Genomic DNA, 21,702 nt, shown 5'->3' on the forward strand with positions numbered 1-21,702 from the left:
AGGAACTTTGCGACATTGTTTCATAAAAAATTTGGATTCCAACTCCTCAATCCTGATGCTGCAGGGGATCTGACCAATCCACGCGGGCGAAGCTGCGGGCATCAGCTAGTAATAAATAGTTAAGCCGTTAATTGGGCCGTGAAAAGCTAGCAGACAGACAGACAGACACACTATCGCATGTATAATATTAGTAAGTATGGTAGTATGCCATGGACATAGATTAATAAGTTTTGAGATAAGTAGGTATTATTAGCTAGTTTTAAGAAAGTTTTACAAAAAAATACCACTAATTTTTTATTATCTATAAAGTTATCGTTTTAAGATACCTTATTAGCAATTGTTAAGTATTCAAAGAAAACAGTCCTAAGTCATTTTTTGTATTTTTTTCGGAACCAATTTATCGGATATCGTAACCAATTTTTTTTACTAAAACGGTCCATAGCCCATAAGATTTTAATAATATAAACTTAATAAAAATAGGTACCTACTTTTATGTGGTATTTAAGATATTATATGTACTTTATCAAATACATATTTACATTATAATGTTGCAGTGGACCAGCGGACGAGAACAATGCCTGTGTAAAATCAGTGGTTCATGAAAACAATTGAAAAATTAGCATAAAAATATTATAAAGACGGCTGAATATATTATATTTATCAATAAGGATATAAATTTTAATATATAAAAGGAAAAGGTGGTTGACTGACTGACCAGCTCAAACTACTACACGGATCGGGCTGAAATTTGACATGCAGATTATAATAGGCTACTTTTTATCCCCGAAAATCAAAGATTCCGTGTAGTTCTGTTAGCCCTGTTAGCCGTGTCCCCGTTAACGAGGCCAACGGGATAAGAATAAAATTATTAAACATCAGTACCGTTGGCCCCGTTAAATTAAAAAAAAAACTAACATTTTGATAAAAATTCCCACGGGTTTTTTAAAAACCTAAATCCACGCGAACGAAGTCGCGGGCATCAGCTAGTTTCAGATAAAAATAAACTTTGATATTCACTTAGTAACATGTGTGGTACCTACCTACTTGATGTAAAAAACATACCTTTGCAATTGCTCAATGCTTAATGCATGATAAAATAATTATTATAACAGACATAGCGCTTATGCTATTTGTACTGTTAACTTGTAAAACATGTTTGACTTACAGTGCAACCAAATTAATAATGCGCATAGAAATCTTCGTCACTGTTCGGCAACGGTCGTATGATACACATGATATTGACTCCTATTTGTTTATAACAAGGTGCAAAATTCGTCGTATTCCCAGAAACACCCGAATCATTGAATCGTAAGAGCCCTAAACAATGCACTTGCATTTTGCACCTTGTTATAAACAAATAGGAGTCAATATCATGTGTATCATACGACCGTTGCCGAACTGTGACGAACATTTCTATGCGCATTATTAATTTGGTTGTACTGTACAGTGTTTAGTATTCGCATACTAAACACTGTAAGTGTGTTTGATTTTGATTTGTTGTTTTGTCCTTCAATCACGCTCAATGGAGCAATGAATCAGCGTGATTTTTGCATGTTAGGTAATTGCATATAGTTAAAGACCTGGAGAGTTATAATTTTATCCCAATTTATAAAAGAGTTTCCTCGGAATTTTTAAAATCCACGCGGATGAAATGCCCAGCATCATGCAGTTTTTGAAAATCCTTTTTCATATAACGGCCAACAATGCGATGTTCAACAGCGTTTCCCGTTAAACGTAGATGTAGCCACGATCAATGTAGTTACAACGGCATTCACATTGCCGTTTGGCGTTAGACGATTTTAACCCCAATTCAATTGGCATTAGACGAACTAACCGTTCAAGTGTGGCCGCTTAGTTTAACGCGTTGATTATCGCAATAATTATGGCGTTGTTGGGCATTGACGTCAACCTTAATGTAGCTGTAACAATAGCGTGCGTACTCTCAAGTTTCTAGACAGTCAGTTGTATATTTCTATCATTAAATAATTACCTGCCTGGTATGTGCCATACGAGATGGTAGGTACATATACATGCATACATAATATTTTGTTCAGTATCAGTAAGTAACAATCTCCCACCACCGGTTAGGAATGTCGCTCCTACCGAGAAGCATCAAGCAAGGACTTTATTTTTATACTTTTTTTTTTATAATTTGTTGTATATTTTTTATATTCGATTCGGTCGTTAATTATTATTTATCAAAGTGGATCGGATCTATCTCTATTTTTACCCGACTGCGGCAAAGCCAAAAGGAAGGGTTATGATTTTAGCAGTCTATGTATGTATGTATGTATGTATGTGAGTATGTATGTTTGTATCCAGATTCTGTGTGTTCCACCGTAGCGCCTAAACTACTGGGCCGATTTTGATGAATGAGGTGTCAATCGATTCGTCGGAAGGGTTCGGGTGACATAGCCTACATTTATACGACCTAACGGATGTTACATGAAACAAAGTGGGGGTCTCAATAATTTTTTTTTTGCTATTGTATCGATTGGGTGTCAAATGAAAGAGGAGAAAAATCTTTGTAAGCGCCCTCTAGTTACTTAAGTTATTATTATATATTTAATTACGCTATCATACATACACACATACAAACACTCACGCACACATAAAATTCCATCCTATTACCCGCTCTCACACCCCGCTCCTGTCAGTTACCTTTGAACCGGCGTTTACGCACGTCGAGTCTGAAACCCGCTAACTGCGTGACGCCCGCTGTACAAAACGCCACGCGCCGCTTGTGTAAAAAACTCATATAACGCTAAATTAATCACGCAAAACCCGCTATTAAACTGTAAAAACGCTACGCTAAATAAATAAGTTAAATCACATAAACTTTAAAATTAAGTGAAGTGTTCTGCGAATCTGTGCTTCGAAGAAACTATCCACGGAATACGAGAAAGGGAAGACTCCAAACCACCGGTGACCTATCCTGCCTAAATCCAGGTATTTATCCTACAATTTCTCTGGTCCTATCGCACCGTATCCAATTTCTCTTCCTAGAATCGTATTCATATATAATTCAACACTAAACACGCTATTTATTGTATATTTCAATATTCATTGCAATAGAATTACGTTCGGAACATAGGTACCGCCGCTAACAAAAATATACAAAAATCTTGTATAATTACGCATATTTATGTTTAGATCCACGCATTACATTATATTAACGCATTATATATAATTATTTATGTATATTTTTCAATATTTAAAGATTAAAACTTTTTATATCTACCTACAACTAACTCATTATAAAATTATATCGAAATATTAATTCGCCTGTATTGAGTCTTATTCGCTTGAAATAACGTTTATTATCGCATATCAGAAATCAGAATGTCGAAATCTAACGAAACTATTGTTAGATTAGAGGCTAAGAAAGAATTCTTGTTTTTATCAATTCAACAAATATATGATTTAAGTCTGAAGGTGAGTGATCCTGTGAACAAAACGAATTTCTTGTCTCGCGTTCAAAGTTTAGAAAAATTACGTCAAGATTTCGCGATAGTTATAGACGATTTAATTTCAGCCTATTTGAAACATGACCCTGTTTATACGCCGAACTATGCCCCGCTAGGCGCATTTGACACATTATACTGTCAAATTCAATATACTCTAAATGAAATTAAAAGTGAATCCGCTGTGTCACAGTTTGACAACCAATACAGTTTGTTAAATAAAAAATTACCTCCACTGAATTTAAAAACATTTGATGGCTGTCCGTCAAAATGGACTGTCTTTTACGAAAACTTTTTAAACTTAATACATAACAACAATAGACTCACTGACGTACAGAAAGTCCAATACTTAGTTAGTTGCTTGACTGATAAGGCGCTTTTGGTTTGTTCTGGTATACCACCCACCTCTGAGAATTATCTTATTATATGGAACGCATTATTAGAGAAATATCAAGATACTAGAGTGCAAGCTACTCAATACATAGATACGATTTTAAATTGCAAACAAAATCAACCGCTCGAATCTTTTGTTGATCAATTTTGCTCCGCGCAAGCGGCACTGCAACGCCTAGAAATACCAGACTTATCAGACTTTATGATTACACACATTGCACTCTCAAAGTTAAGTAAAGATGTTGTGTCATTATTTGAACAAAATCACAAACACATTAAAATACCTACCTTTTCCGATTTAAATAACTTTTTAAAAGAACAATTAAAAATACAAACTTTACGCTCCGCTCAAGTTAACACTCAAACTCCAAATAAAAAACCTAATTCATATAAACCTAAATCGCAAACTCAGACTTATACTAGTACAGTCAGCAACAACAATAATTATAATTTAAATTCTCAAAATACTCAACGTAAGTGCTTAATCTGTAAAAATCAAGACGCTCATCCGCTTTACAAGTGTGAGGTTTTTAAAAACCAAGACGCTAAAACTAAGCTAGACATAGTGAGAAAAAATAGATTTTGTGAGTTCTGTCTAGGATTTCATTTAAAATTCCGCTGTAAGAGCCAAGGTCGATGTGGGAACTGTGCATCTAGCTCACATCACAGTCTGTTATGTAGCTCTTTTTCTAAGCCTAGATACGAACCCGGGACCTCACAGTCACATGCCACCGCTTACTCACCGAACCGCTATGGTGCTAACAACAGTAACACTCCGATACAGATGCCACCGCAGAATGATAAATCTAGCGATTTACCAAAGATTACAGCACCGCTACCCGCACCTCACGCTCCGCCAAGTAATCCTACAGAATTAGCACTTTCGGTGACTACCTCTTCACGCAATTATTCACAAGATACAACTGTACTTTTACCTACCGCGAAAGTAAATGTATGTAGTAACAATAATCAATACGCTATCCGCTTATTTTTAGATACAGGTTCAATGACTAATTTTATATCAAAAGAATGTTGCCAACGCTTAAATATGAAAATTAAATTTGCTCCGTCAGTTGTAAAAGGCATTGGTCAAACAGAAAGCACATCCCTGGGATTCGTAACATTTAAAATTTATTCTCGCTTTGACTCACGCTGTTCTTATACTATTACCGCTAGGGTGATAGACACAATTACCGACCACTTACCAAACGCTCGTATCGATGTTTCCCAGTTGACTCATTTACACGCATTGCCATTGGCTGACGACGATTATCATACTCCAGGGCCGATCGATTGCCTAATCGGTAATGAACTGTTCCCCTTCTTGCTTGGGTGTGACAGAGTGGTCTCGCGTCGTTCGTCTGTAGTCGCGGTTCAAAGCACGCTAGGCTACATACTGATGGGGAGAGCAGACTGCGCAGCTCACAACTCGATTCACCGCTCAAACGATTTTAAAACTTTTTTATGTCACACAGACTCTCCGTCACTTGATGAAATTACTGAACGCTTTTGGTCATTAGAAAATGTACCTAATAAAATTCACATAAGCCCTGATGATGAAGCATGTGAACGCATCTTTAAAGATACTTACTCACGCGATGAAACAGGCCGATATACTGTTCACTTACCCTTTAAAGATGATCCCGCTAAACTCGGTGACTCATACTCGATCGCCAAACTCCGCTTTCTTCAATTAGAGAAGAAATTAAACGCTAATCCCGCTCTTCGTAAAGATTATAACGCAACCATTCAGTCATACATAGACAAAGGTTATCTTACGAAAGTAGACAACCCTTCACGCGATATAAATTGTTATTATATTCCGCACAGAGCTGTTTATCGCCCTGATAAGCAGACTTCGAAAACTCGTATCGTTCTAAACGCTTCAAGTCGAACTACCTCCGGAAAATCGCTTAACGATTTATTATATGTAGGTCCTAACTTACAAAATAACATATTTGAACTCTTAATAAATTTACGCTTATTCTCAATCGCAGTAACCGCAGATATTGAAAAACATTATTTTCAATTAAATTTAACGCCCGCGCATCACGCTTTTCAAAGAATTCTTTTTAGATTTGACACTGAGCAATCTATTGACACTTATAACTTCACCGTAGTATCATTTGGAGTATCTAGTTCACCTTATCTCGCTATGAGAGTCGTGCGTCAGCTAGCTGAAGACAGCATTGACAGGTACCCGCTCGCAGCTAATGAAGCTACTCATCACATGTACATGGACGATTACATAAACTCAATCGATGGTTTTGAGAAAGCCAAAGCAACTTATCATGAAATGGTCGATATGTTCAACTCAGGTGGTTTCAATTTAACCAAATGGATCTCCAATGACACTAAATTTCTAAATGAAGTTCCTAGCTCTCATAAAAATCCGCACGCAATTAATTTTGATTCAGATGCTCAAGACGTTACAAAAATAGTAGGAATGCAGTGGCATCCTAAACTCGACACTTTTACTTTTAAAATCAACGCTAATGAGAGTCCACGCGATTATACAAAACGCTTAATTCTTTCAATTACCGCGCGCCTGTTCGATCCAATCGGTCTAATAGGTCCTGTTACCGCTTTTATGAAACTTCTCGTCCAAGAATGTTGGAAATTAAATCTCGACTGGGATACTCCAGTACCCAGCTCAATCGCTCAACAGTTTGAACAATTTTGTAATGAACTACCACATTTAGAACAAATCAAAATTCCACGCTACGTAGGGATGAACTCTGAATCCCATGTAACGCTCATAGGTTTTTCTGACGCTAGTGAAAAATGCTATGGAGCCGCCGTTTACATACGCGTAAGTTCAGATGAACATTCTTCTGGATCTATTCATTTGCTCGCTTCAAAATCTAGAGTCGCACCGCTTAAGAAAACATCACTCGCTCGACTCGAGCTTTGCGCATCTCTTCTATTAGCCAGTTTAATTGATTTGATACGTGAAACTCTTAGCAAGCGCTGCAAAATAAATAACATTTACGCATTTTCGGACTCTACAGTAGCTCTTTCATGGCTGCATTCTCCCGCATATAAATACCATACATTCGTTGCCAATAGGATTACCGAAATTAATTCAAAGTTATCTGCTGAACATTGGTATCATATAAAAGGACGCGAAAATCCTGCGGACATTATATCTCGTCCAGTCACGCCGAAAGAATTATTAGAACGCAAACTTTGGTTTAACGCTCCTCAGTGGACAACGCATCCTATATCGCGATGGCCTATAACGCCTTTTCAAGTAAACGCTCATAATGAAAATTTTGAAGAAGCAAAAATTACTGTTCTAGCAGTTGAAACTTCTGTTTCCGACACTCAACATCCGATTGATATCTTAGCCGAACGCTGTTCTAGCTGGTCTAAATTATTGCGCACCATTGTTTACATGTTAAGATTCTCTAAACGCTTAAAATCACGCGGTTCTATTACAGTTTCAGATCTAGAATTTGCAGAAACTTATATAATTCGCTATGTTCAAAATAAACATTTTTCTCAAGATATTCACGCTCTCAAAAATAATAAACCTTGCTCGAAATCGATCTTAAAACTTAACCCATTTCTCGCAGACGACATCATCAGAGTTGGTGGTCGTTTAAGCAATTCGCAATTAAATTTTGGTCAAAAACATCCAATAATCTTACCTTCTAAAGACCGCATTACTCAACTAATAGTTGATTATTATCATATCACTAATTTGCATACAGGACCCGCGTTATTACTCGCTTTACTCAGACAGAAGTTCTGGATCATTGCTGCCAGAAACTTGGTTCGACAACGTGTACACAAATGCAATATTTGTTTTCGCACCAACCCTCAATCTACTTTTCCACAAATGGGAGAGTTACCCGCTTTTAGAGTAGCGCAAGTTAAAGCCTTCGTTCACACCGCTGTGGACTACATGGGACCTTTCTTTGTAACTCACATTCGCCGCCGAGGTATTAAAAGTCATAAAGCGTACGTCTGCATATTTACATGCATGACTACCAAGGCAGTACACCTAGAATTAGTCTCAGATCTTAGTTCTGACTTATTTCTTGCAGCTTTTTTAAGACTAAGCGCACGCAAAGGCCCTGTAAGTCTAATATACAGCGATGGAGCTACTACATTTTTTGGAGCTAAACGCAAATTAGATGAACTTTACACTCTCATACAGTCCAATGCTCATAAAAATTTCATTGAAAATCGCCTCGCAGAACATCGTATTCAATTTAAACATAGCCCGCCTTACGGCCCGCATTTTAATGGTCTTAGCGAAATTAACGTTCGTTGTGTAAAAACGCATTTATACAAGGTAGTAGGGACACAAATCCTTACTTATGAAGAATTAAATACAATTATAATTCAAATCGAAAACTTATTAAATAGTAGACCATTATGTATTTTAAGCTCTGATCCGTCAGATCTTTCCGCACTTACGCCCAATCATTTTCTTAATCTCACTCCCGCAAAATATTTACCTGTCGAGGATTTAACGGATATTCCTGACAGCCGCTTATCCCGCTATCAATTGTTAACTAAAATTACTTGTTCTTTCTGGAAACGCTGGAGCCAAGAATATTTGACTTCTTTACAACACAGACAAAAGTGGAATACTCCATCCAACCCTGTGAGTCTTGGAGCTGTTGTTGTAATCAAAGACTCCAACGTTCATCCTCTTTGCTGGCCTCTAGGAGTTATAGAAGAACTCTATCCAGGGAAAGACAGTATAATTCGAGCAGTCAAAGTTAGAACGCGTTCCGGAAGCTACATCAGACCTGTAGTTCGGATATGCCCTTTACCTTCTCAATAGGCTGCTATTAACGCTATTAACTCTATTTAACCGCTTTAAACGCTATAATTTTTATCTCTCTCTTGCAATTCGTTCTGTTTAGAGGACTTACCTCTAGGCGGGGGAAGTTGTAAGCGCCCTCTAGTTACTTAAGTTATTATTATATATTTAATTACGCTATCATACATACACACATACAAACACTCACGCACACATAAAATTCCATCCTATTACCCGCTCTCACACCCCGCTCCTGTCAGTTACCTTTGAACCGGCGTTTACGCACGTCGAGTCTGAAACCCGCTAACTGCGTGACGCCCGCTGTACAAAACGCCACGCGCCGCTTGTGTAAAAAACTCATATAACGCTAAATTAATCACGCAAAACCCGCTATTAAACTGTAAAAACGCTACGCTAAATAAATAAGTTAAATCACATAAACTTTAAAATTAAGTGAAGTGTTCTGCGAATCTGTGCTTCGAAGAAACTATCCACGGAATACGAGAAAGGGAAGACTCCAAACCACCGGTGACCTATCCTGCCTAAATCCAGGTATTTATCCTACAATCTTAGTTCATAAATATAAATGTACTACAACATTAAAATATACCAAGCGACAGAAAAACAATTTTACTATAATATTTCAGCGTTTATTAAGACGATCGCAGTCGGGTTTTAGTTTTCAACTTTTCTATCATATTCCCAACATTTTGTCGAAACCAAAAACCAAATAATTAATTTTTAGGGTTCCGTACCTCCAACGGAACCATCCATAAAATACCCAAGTACGGAACCCTCGGTGCGCGAGTCTGACTCGCACCTGGCCGGGTATTTTAAATGATACCTACCTATTCAGACTAGAAAGTAGAGATGTAAATACTAGACACCTATTAACCGATTTTTTCTCGCTGTTGCTATCAATATAGCAACAGAGCAAAGTTTCTGGGTTGATAGTTGATACGTCATAACCGCATTTACTTTGGTATTGCTTATCAGTTCAGGTCAAGGGTTAGGTCTTAATTTATTACTAAATGCAGCTGTTATCATTATGGCGCCCGCTTATATTGGCGGAGCAAGGGATTAGGGATGCCACCTACCACTTCATGATTTAAGGGTTACCAACATCAATAATACGGGTTTTAAATTTTTTTATGGGAGATAATTAAAACTGCAGCAGCATCAGAAAAAACATCAGTGTTTGGTTTCGCCAGTCATCTTTGACTGAATTTGTAAAAATTCAGCCTTTTTACTTTAGCAATTACGGGTTTCTGTAGTCTCACAGACTGAAAAACCAGATAACCCGAGGCAAATATCGCACTCGCTTCGCTCGCTTTTTTCTTATATTTTAGTAGTTGCCAGCAACTTCATCTGCATTTATACCGAGCTCGGCTAGTCTGTCAGAGATTATGCCCAAAATATTTCACAAGATTTATTCAGACGGTGGTTCACGTTTGCCTTTACTAAAGAACGCGTAATGAATCGAAAATATCAAAGAGTCAAGACTGACCCAAAACCAAATCGTTGCTAGTTACATATTATGATCACACTAATATTATAAAGGCGAAAGTTTGTATGTGTGTGTGTGTGTGTGTGTGTGTGTATGTTTGTTACTCCTTCACGCAAAAACTACTGGACGGATTTGGCTGAAATTCGGAATGAAGATAGATAATATCCTGGATTAGCACATAGGCTACTTTTTATCCCGGAAAACCAAAGAGTTCCCACGGGATTTCGAAAAACCTAAATCCACGCGGACGAAGTCGCGGGCGTCAGCTAGTAGTGTTTATATACCGTGTACATCCGATTGCATTGGTTATGGCTATGACTCAATAACCGGATTGGTGTAAAATAGCTTTCGGCAATATTTGCCTACCTAATTTTGTAACTAACTACAAAACATTTCTCACTGTTTAGTTCGCATTTATGTACATTTATTATTTACTTACCTACAATTTGAAAAGCTGGAGAACAAAACGGTGTAACTACACCGATTATTCATATGTTTTTCTTCCATTTAGACGTTCTTGGCCCACTGAATACAAATTTTCAAGAAAACTGCCAAAACTTTGGCTAAAATTAAGTCCTTTTAGCTTTGGGCTTTTTCTTTAAAAAAGTATTTTACGCAATTAGTAATTACGTACTTACTCTGTTTTTCTCATAATATTATATTTACTTAGCTGTTGTTATACATGGCTATTATGTTACAAAGGTGGACCTAGTAGTCTAATGGTTGTTGTTGTTGTTGTTTATTTTAGTGGCTTTTTGTTGTGCCACACAGCACAATTCACTTCGCCAAAGACGCGTTTGTAAGACGTCGGCCTATTCGAGGGGTCCGGGATCAAAACTGGGCACGGACCTCTTTTTACCCGACTGCGGCAAAGCCAAAAGGAAGGGTTATGATTTTAGCAGTCTATGTATGTTTGTATGTATGTATATATGTATGTGGGTATGTATATTTGTATCCAGATTCTGTGTGTTCCACTGTAGCGCCTAAACTACTGAGCCGATTTTGATGACTGAGGTGTCAATCGATTCGTCGTAAAGGTCCGGGTGACATAGGCTACACTTTATACGAAAAAGTTGACCTTACGGATTTTACATGCAAAAAAGTGGGGGTCTCCAAAATTTTTTTTGCAATTGTATCGAGTGGGATGTCAAATGAAAGAGAAAAAATATCTGAGTTCATAAATGTAAATGTACTACAACATTAAAATATAGGTACCAAGCGACAGAAAAACAATTTTACTATAATATTTCAGCGTTTGTTAAGACGATCGCAGTCGGGTTTTAGTTTTTAAAAGTTATAATCCCTTGGTGAAAAACATCGTTAGGAAACCTACATGCCTAAGAGTTCTCCATAGTGTTCTCGGCGGGTGTGTGAAGTTTGACAATCCAGTTGCCAGCGTGGTATTAGACTATAGCCTTAAAGATTCTCTATCTGTGCTCAGTAGTGGGCCAGCAATGGCTTGAGATAATGACGATATGTTGACAAAGTAACTAACTGTAGGGGTATTTAAAAATATAACATCTTATTATTAGCATCACAACGATAAAGAATGTATAAGATCCATATAATACATACATAAATAACACTTCGATAAGAACAGTTCAAAATATTGTCGGGTCAAATGCGAGTCAGTAGCCCGACTGTCGTCTAGAGGTTAATTTATTTAAATAGCTGCTGTTAAAATTATATTATTATAGTAAATATTCATATAATAATACTGGAGTAAAACAAAATCTATATTTTTTTACTTGTGTCACTTTTTTTGGAATCGTGTTACCTGTAGTAATTTCTTAATGTTACATTTATTGATCAATATTAATTAATTTCTAATTTTTTTAAATTAATGTTTTCGCTGAAAAGATCACTAGTTTCGTTTTTGGGCTTAATTCAACGGGTGAGTTGTTTTTTTTTTTTAAATTAAAAGATATCGTTGAAAACTAAAACCCGACTGCGATCGTCTTAATAAACCCTGAAATATTAGAGTGAAATTGTTTTTTGTCGCTTGGTACATTTTAATGTTGTTGTTGGGACACCCCACTCGATACAATGTAAAAAATATTTTTGAGACCTCAACTTTTTTGGTGTAACATCCGTTAGGTCAATTTTTTTCGTATAAAATATAGCCTCTGTCACCCGGACCTTTACAACAAATCAATTGACACCTCATTCATCAAAATCGGCGCAGTAGTTTAGGCACTACGGTGGAACACACAGCGCATACATACCTATACACATACATAATGTATGTATGATACATACATAGATAGATTGCTAAAATCATAACCCTTCCTTTTGGCTTTGCCGCAGTCGGGTAAAAAAACGCAATGCGAGCTAGGCAGGTGCTAGGCCTTAGGCACTTTTAGTATAAGTACCTACAGTGTACAATAGTTTAAATTGGCAGACCACGTGTAAGGTCGTTGCCTCACATTAGTATGCTGAAGACACTTGTACATGCACTTGTCGAAACACGCATATTATGGTAATACAATAACTGTTATTCTGAAATGTTGAGAACTGCGGTTATGCCTGTTTAACGCTGCCGTCCTTTTGCTTAAAAGTGGTAAAAACTAAAAAGTGATAACTTAAAAAGTAGTTTTTGAGTTATTGCCAAAAAAAGAAAAGAAATCATGAGAATTTTGAAAAACTCATGTTTCTGGCAGCCTAGTGGTTAAAAAAGCTGTGATAGCCTAGTGGTTATGAATGTCCGGCTCCCAATCGAAAGTCAGGGGTTCGATCCCCGGCACGCATCTTTAAAACTTTTCAGTTATGTGCGTTATATAAACAATTAAATATCACTTGCTTTGACGGTGAAGGAAAACATCGCGAGGAAACTTGCATCCATGTACCAAAATGTGTGAAGTCTGCCAATCTGCATTTAGGCAATGGGTTGATCATAATAAAAAAAATGTTTCTAAAAAAAAGTACTACCTACCAGTTTTAAACTTAAAACTAACTAAAAGCCTTGGTTCAATGTATCACAGAAACATCAACTTGTAGCTTTCAGGCTTCCGAACCCAAAGGGTGCCAACCACAGAAATCCAAATAATACTAATAAATCTTTGGTGCCAAAAGAACCCTATTACGAAGCCACTGCTGTCCGTCCGTTCGTCTGTCTGTCGGCTGGCAATATCTCGTGAACCGTAATAGGTCGATAGTTGAAATTTTCACAGAATGCATTGTAGTTCTACCAATACTGTACGATATTTGTATTGCCGCTTTAACAACAAACAACAAAAATTTAAAAACGGCTGCCATGATAATTAAAAAACAAGTGTAAATAAAAAATTTATAACACCCCCGACAAGTGAAGGTTACAGTAACTAGAAAAGAGCTGATAACTTTCAAACGGCTGAACCGATTTTCTTGGATTATAGAAGAACACTCTCGATCAAGCCACCTTTCAAACAAAAAAAACTAAATTAAAAACGGTTCATTAGTTTATTAGGAGCTACGATGCCACAGACAGATACACAGATACACACGTCAAACTTATAACACCCCTCTTTTTGGGTCGGGGGGTTAAAAAGTGTTATGTCTTGTACGATGGTGTGGAACCATTTGTGTGCGAGTCCTACCCACACTTGGCCGGTAAACTACTTACTAGCAATTGCATACCGACTTGGTTGCGTTAATTAACCTGGGCTAGACCTTTTAGCAATTAGGAGAGTAATGATAGGCATTTTATCTAATTCTAGATCTTAATAACCGTCATGCTAAGTTTAGCAGTTGCTAGACATCAATCAACGTGATTGTCTGTGCAATTATCTCTCTGTCAGTCGCTCCATACAAACGTAGTTTGGTAATTGGTTCTCATTTGAATACTAGCTGATGCCCGCAGCTTCGCCCGCGTGGATTGGTCAGATCCCCTGCAGCATCAGGATTGAGGAGTTGGACTCCAAATTTTTTATGAAACAATGTCGCAAAGTTCCTCTATCGATTAAAAAAAGAAATGACGCAAATCGGTTCAGAAATCTCGGAGATTTCGGTGTACATAGGTAGAAAAACACAACTCCCTTTTTGAAAGTCGGTTAAAAAAGTAGCCTATGTTACTCCCTGGTCAATTCTCTACTTGTCTGTGAAAATCCCGTCAAAATCGGTTCAGCCGTTCCCAAGATTAGCCTTTTCAAACAGACAGACAGACAGACAGACAGACAGACAGACAGACAGACAGACAGACAGACAGACAGACAAAAATTTTAAAAACGTGTGATTCGGTTATAGTATCGTTCAAATAACCATATGACCTTAATATGCGGTAGTTATTTCGAAATTACAGACAGACACTCCAATTTTATTTATTAGTATAGATTAACCAACCAAACGTAGACCGTAATGAAATTTTGTAGTAAACGCGTTCATGTATATCTGTTGTATGTCACATTTTCTTTAAAATATTCCAATTGTACTTGAGTAAAAAGAATTTTGTACCTATTATAAATATATAAATGTATCTCTAAGCAATTAATTATTATTAGTTCTAAAATGTGTCCACAAAATATATTCAAATGAGAACTAAACTACATTTGTTAGAGGAGCAGGTAAGTAGGTACTACGAATAAACTCCTCTTACTCTATCTTTTCGGAGTTTTAATGCGTATTAAGGGTTCCGTAACTACCCAAAGGCTGCCAACGGAACCCCCTCTCTCTCTCTCTCTCTCTCGTTTCCGCAACGGAACTCTATTACTAGGCTTAGTCCCTCTCCGTCCATCCGCTGAACCGTAATAGGTAGAGAGTTGACATTTTGACGTAATTTGTTTTTCTTCGGCCGCTATAAAGAGCAAATAATACAATTTAAAATGACCGGCGATTAATTAAAAAAAAAATTGGTTGTCTGTAAAGTCGGTTTACTGACGATAGTTGAACGTGACAACAAAGGCCGATTGTGCTTCTTTGTCGCTCGTTCCGCGCTCTCGCTTGCACTTCAAGCCTTACATGGAACGCCTCAGAGCGAGGTAACGCCGCATGAGTCATGTTTTTTCGTGCGTGCAGCCGGCTCTATCGAATTATAAGACGTTGTCACGTCAAAAAAGTTTTAGGTAAGTATTCCTTGTATCTCTACCGATACTGTACGATAGTACGGGACCCTTAGTATGCGAGTCGGATTCGGACTTGATTGATTTTTCCTTTTATTTGAACCGTAGCAACAAATTCAACGTGTTACTTGTAGTGACACTTCTCTGCGATGCTAATGTAGAAATCCAAGCGCCAAGTGAATGTGAAATCGTTTTGTTTAGAGAAAGCAATTCTACAAATCAATCTAACACGCAGAAACTGTTTACCTTCGAATAGAATAGAAAACGCTATTTTCATTGAATGAAATGTAACTAATAAAATTACTTTTATAACATACCTACAGGTAAAAATAGTCAAGTGTAAATTAAAAATTTATAACACCCCCGACAAGTGAAGGTTACAGTAACTAGAAAAGAGCTGATAACTTTCAAACGGCTGAACCGATTTTCTTGGATTATAGCTAAGAACACTCTCGATCAAGCCACCTTTCAAACAAAAAAAAAACTAAATTAAAATCGGTTCACTAGTTTAGGAGCTACGATGCCACAGACAGATACACACGTCAAACTTATAACACCCCTCTTTTCGGGTCGGGGATTGCGAAAGACTAAATAAACTACATTTAATATGGTTGTGGTACTCGTATACTTGTGGACCACTAATTATAATTAAGAGGGCTCCTCCGTCACTGGTTTCCACTCGTTTCATACAATCGTAGTTCCAATTTCATTTGAATATTAAGCAACCAAAGTCCATGAAATTTTGCAGACATATTCTAGAAACTAATATCTATGTCTGTGGTTTTCCAGATTTCTGTTAAAATATTCGGTTTCAAAGTTACGCGGTCTTAAAATTTTCATACAAATCTTGGAGCCCCTGAAATTTTAAAACTACATATTTTTAGAAAAATCTAAAACACCACAGACACAGATATTAGTTTCTAGAATATGTCTGCAAAATTTCATGGACTTTGGTTGCTTAATATTCAAATGAAATTGGAACTACGATTGTATGAAACGAGTGGAAACGAGTGACGGGTACACTCGCGGCGCGAACGGCCGCGAAAGCCCGCGACAAGTGCGAATCACGAGTGTAGATGTTGTTCACGCCTTCGCGTTCCCCTTTCCCCGATCAGTGTCGGTTTTTGGTCCACGACAAAGGGTTTCGTCCATAGTCACGAACAAGCCTGTGAAGACTTGCGAGTGTGGAGGGACACAGTTCACGCGCGGATCGCGGCATACATTCACGGCGCGAAATAACGGCGCGACTTCACGTGCGAGTGTAGAGCCGGCTTTATAAACTGCAAATTACCAACTAATCCACACTAATATTATAAATGCGAAAGTGTGTCTGTCTGTCTGTCTGTGCTACCTTTTCACGGCAACAGTTTAACCGATTCGGACGAAATTTGGTACAGGGTTAGCTTATATCCCGGGGACGGACATAGGCTACTTTTTATCCCGTAAAACCAAAGAGTTTCCACGGGATTCCTAAAGACCCGTCTGCTTAACCGATTTGTATGAAATTTGGTACCGAGGTAGCTTGCGTCCCTGTAATTGACATAGGCATTTTATTCCAGAAAATCAAATAGTTCCCACGGGATCTTTAAAAACCTAAATCCACGCGGACGAAGTCGCGGGCATCCTCTAGTTACAACTAAATATGTACTGATTGTCCCCAGCACAAGATGAAGTCGTTGGTGGCGTTCTGCATCCTCACGTTCCTGTGCAGCGCGCTGGCCAAGAGCAAACGAGACGACAAGGTAAAGGCTCCCATCTTCGTCCTATTGTTGAACACCGTACCTACGCATGGCTTAATATTATTGTTTTTCGAAAAGAGCAACCGCTGAGTTTCTTGAGGAGCCACCTCTCGGTAGTGCGGTTATTCCGAACAGTGTCAGATGTTACTGTTAGTGTCAGGTGACGTGTGGGTGTGCGGGGCGTTCCCCCGCCTCATACTGCGGTTTTATTTTAATACATTTTTGGAGTAAAATTTAACATGAATCGATTAAGTTTTTTTTAAGTATACCGTCGCTGACGCGTGGTTTTTTACGAGTGTCTCAGAATGAAGGTTTTTAATTAAATTCGATAAACACATAAACACATTTAAAATGGTGTCGTTAACTGAGTTTTCTTCAGGCGCTGATTACGAGCCGAGATAATATAACGCCCATTTTCAATTTTTCTTAATTCAATAAGAGATTGGGTTGTAACTTGTAAAGTAAGAATGTATTTGCATGCCAACTTGGATAGGTCCAGCTAACCAATATTTTATTATGTATTTACACCTTTATGTATGTACATAGTTACCTGTATCAGCAAATAAATGAAATTGAAAATTGAAACTCTCAAGTTACTGACAATGTTACTATACTATACTATACTATAGGCTGCGTATTTATACCAAGTTTCCTGTTTCCAGGTGAAGATAGCGGTGTACTACGAGTCGCTGTGCCCTGACAGTAAGAAGTTCATCACAACACAGCTGGCGCCCGTCTGGAGGGAGTTCCGAGGCCTCGTCAAAGTCAAGCTGGTGCCATATGGCAAGAGCACTGTGAGTATACACGCGAGGGGGAGGCACCAGGGCTTGAGGCCTTAGGAGTCCACGAAAATAGATTTTGCTGTCAGTTGTATACATTTTGCCACTAGGATTGCTAGACGCCCCGTATGTTGCCCCGTATTTCAGGATATGGTAATATTATATAGAATAGAATAAAACAGAATAAGATTTATTTGTTGATCAAACACAATTAAACACAATAAACACTAACAAAAATAACGCCTTAAAATCTAACTTAAACAGTGTCTATATTATGTGTCATGCCAGCGAAAATACCCGAACTCGGTTAAATGCTGTGGATACTTGAAAGAGTAACCACAACGTTACAGAAACCCGTAATTGCGAAAATAAAATACGGGGTTGACAAAGCTCCCGTATTTTTCACAAATTCAGCCGAAGCTGACTTGTCCAGTTAGATAGAGTAGGTATATTCCTTGTGCGGCAATGCGTGGGATGTAAGCTAACTCTACCAAATTCCACCAAAATCTGTTAAACTATTGGGCCGGGAAAAGCTAGCAGACAGACGAACAAATACAGACAGAGAGACAGACACACTTATGCATGTATAATATTAGTATGGACTAGAGGATGCCCGCGACTTCGTCCGCGTGGATTTAGGTTTTTAAAGATCCCATGAGAACTGTTTGATTTTCCGGGATAAAAAGTTGCCTGTGTCAATAACAGGTTCGCAATCTACCTCGGTACCAAATTTTATACAAATCGGTTAAGCGGATGGGTTTCTAGGAATCCCGTGGGAACTCTTTGATTTTCCGGCATAAAAAGTAGCCTAGGTCTGTCCCCGAGATATAAGCTAACCCTGTACCAAATTTCATCAGAATCGGTTAAACTGTTGGGCTGTGAAAAAGTAGCAGACAGACAGACAGACAGACACACTTTCGCATTTATAATATTAGTGTGGATAAGTAACTAGGTCCATTGATAAATATAGATATAAGTAGGTAATTTATTGTGCGCATTTATTTAATCCAAACATGGTCAGAGTGATTTCACATTGCGTTGGCATCCGTGGGTATATAACAGTTATTTACACGCGCTGAATAATAATAAGCTAAGGAATCCCGTGATAATAAATAATCACGAAGTAAATCCATAATATAATATTATAAATTTGAAAGTGTGTCTGTCTGTCTGTCTGTCTGATTGCTAGCTTTTCACCGATTTTGATGAGTGAAACCTTAATAGAATAGAATATAAATTAGGTATTTATTTGCATAATATATGTTACAAAATATGATATAATATACTCGTATGATCATAGAATTAAAATACTATGTATATGATTACTAAACTTCAACACATTAGCCGTAGTGGGGGGGTACAATTAATATTGTGTTAGTTAATTATACCTACCCACAAAAAATGCATATTTTGTAGATTTACATGTGGTTCGTAATATTATAGTTCTTCTTTTCTTCTCTATGGCTCTTTGTACTGCGGCTTTATAATTATTATAGTTGAGATAGTCATGTTAAATACAAACAAACCGGATTTTTTTTTTCACTATAAGCAAGCGCTTGACCACAATCACACCAGATGGAAAGTGATGATGTGGCCTAAGATGGGACGCGTTTACCTAGAAGGTGCCTATTCACTCTTGTTTTAAAGATAAACGGATTGTAATTGGTAGGAAACACAGATCGCGGAAAAGCCAAACCTTAGCCATGCGTATGAGGAATGATGATAGATTTTAAAATTAAAGAAAAAAAAGATTAAGATTTGGTTTTGCCAGCCAGCTCCGGCTGAGTTTGTAAAAATACAGGAGCTTTATTTACCCCGTATTTTATTTTCGCAATTAAGGGTTTCTGTATTGTCATGCCTTGAAATACGGGGTAAACCGTAAAATACGGGACATTTGGCAACTAAGTACCTAGTTATCTATAGGCTGTGGCCTGTGACTAAAGTATGCGTTTTGTTTCAGCACGACAAAAAAGACAACAAATGGCAGTTCACCTGCCACCACGGCCCTGAGGAGTGCTATGGTAACAAGGTGTGTATCCTAGAGTACCTAACTTTACGGTCTAGCGGGTGTATCTATTGTATCTATCTAAGGTGCATGAGACGGGTCTGCCCGCGAAATTCAAATTTTATTTGGTTTTTCGCAATTTGTAAATTAATACGACAAAGTAGGCTTAGATGGCATTCTAATTCCGCCAATGGCAGTATCATCTTCACAGGATTACATAAAAATCTTAATACTTGAAAGTATTCAGTTTAAGAAATTAGTCAAAATAATGAGTTTGACATGAGTTACTCACAAATTAGTCGATACTGTAGCTAAATTTCTTAAACTGGACCCTTTCAAGTAAAGATTTTACTCATACGTACTCATACAATTTTACTTATACAAGTACTCAACCTACTGACACCCGGCTGAGTTTGTTGTTGGCTCTTCTCAGACTTGGGCGCGTTTGGAACCTTACGAGTTTACGTAAGTAATTAATTATCACCACTGTATCATCTTACAAATCCAACAGTTCAGACCATCAAAAGGCGTGCCTACCTACTTTGAATAAATGATTTTGAGTTCAGTTTGAGTTTGAGTTAATACTAATGGTGTTATATTATTACTTACCTAATACTATAATAATACTAAAAAGTTAAGCCTATAGTTCCTTGCATAACTCCTAAAGTTGTATAATTGTAACACAAGTTTGTATGATAATGTCAGATCCAGTCGTGCATCCTGAAGGACCGCAGCCTCCAGGACACGGAGAAGATGGAGCTGGTCATCTGCCTCATGACGCAGGCGCATCCCGACAAGTCCTTGGATGTGGTAAATATATATATCTTTACTAGCCGATGCCCGCGACTTCACCCGCGTGGTTTAGGTTTTTCGAAATCCCGTGGGAACTTTTTGATTTACCGGGATAAAAAGTAGCCTATGTGCTAATCCAGAATATTATCTATCTCCATTCCAAATTTCAGCCAAATCCGTCCAGGAGTTTTTGCGTGAAGGAGTAACAAACATACATACACACACACACACACACACACACACACACACACTTACAAACTTTCGCCTTTATAATATTAGTGTGATTCAGATACAAGTTAGCCCTCGACTGCAATTCTCAACTGATGGTAAGTGATGATGCAGTCTAAGCGGGCTTAATCGCTAATCAGGGAAGGGATATGGCAGATTTTTATTAAACTCATACCTACCCTTTTGGTTCAACAGCACGCTAAATCGCTTAGCGGCATTATAAAAACATAGTATTCTATGATATCACTAGATTTGTTTAATGAAATAGTCTAATTGAGTTGTCGTTTTAACATCTCCCGGGCGTTAGCACTTTCAGTAAGGCTAAAAGCAGAAAATTTCTGTTTTTCCTAATTGTTTACTTTACTGTTAATTGAGATAATCTTAATAAGGTAAATTAATTACAATGAAGAAGTATGCATTTTTATGAATAAAAATTTGAGTATTAAATTTTTTATCTCTCTACAAAATTCGTCCTCTTGCATATATCAGGGGACCAATTTTTGTACGACAAAACATTCTCAGCTTTACAAAAAAATCGGTGACTTCCACGACTGGCAAACTAGAAACCGTAATATGCTCCTAATTCCTACGCTCCGCCTCAGAAAAATAGGAAAGTCATTTGTGGGAATGAGTGTAATATTTTTTTTATAATAAAATTCCACAGTCAATATTAAACTTGCCTTTACAATAATTAAAAAAATCTATTAAAAGTATGCTGCTGGCAAAAGCATATTACATGTACAGGTATATTTGTACAGATATTTGATGTATATATATATGATGTTGCTGGATATATAGTAGCGCCGTGTTCTCTACCAGGGTAGTAATAAAAACAAAAGAAATGAACACTAAAAAAATATATATTATAATTCACAATTTTAAGTTACAATTTGTAAACGTCAACATGATACAACGGGCTAGATGCAACTAACCAAACTTGCTACGGCTCACACGGCGTAGCTCGAAAATGCCTATTTACTAG

General features: G+C 37.5%; 1 protein-coding gene and 1 long non-coding RNA gene across 7 annotated transcripts in view; both read left to right on the forward strand.

The window, feature by feature from the left end:
* LOC123878840 (GILT-like protein 1) overlaps positions 1 to 21,702 on the forward strand; it is a 33,771-nt gene that overhangs the window by 4,814 nt on the left and 7,255 nt on the right. For 3 of the 6 annotated variants that reach the window (XM_045926191.1, XM_045926194.1, XM_045926193.1), the window contains exons 2-5: positions 16,839 to 16,919; positions 17,579 to 17,710; positions 19,656 to 19,724; positions 20,406 to 20,510. In XM_045926191.1, coding sequence (XP_045782147.1) covers positions 16,839 to 16,919; positions 17,579 to 17,710; positions 19,656 to 19,724; positions 20,406 to 20,510 — 387 coding nt within the window. Of the gene's footprint in view, positions 1 to 2,090; positions 2,110 to 11,972; positions 12,039 to 14,341; positions 14,349 to 16,838; positions 16,920 to 17,578; positions 17,711 to 19,655; positions 19,725 to 20,405; positions 20,511 to 21,702 lie in introns of those variants that run through there. The other 3 variants (XM_045926196.1, XM_045926192.1, XM_045926195.1) reach the window with 3 other exon arrangements.
* Positions 2,291 to 11,239, forward strand: LOC123878862. Its single transcript, XR_006798900.1, has 2 exons — positions 2,291 to 2,377; positions 11,159 to 11,239. It is a non-coding gene; the product is annotated as an uncharacterized LOC123878862 (long non-coding RNA).

This window comes from Maniola jurtina, chromosome 26 (genome assembly GCF_905333055.1).
Source record: "Maniola jurtina chromosome 26, ilManJurt1.1, whole genome shotgun sequence".
NCBI classification, from domain to species: Eukaryota; Metazoa; Arthropoda; class Insecta; order Lepidoptera; family Nymphalidae; genus Maniola; species Maniola jurtina.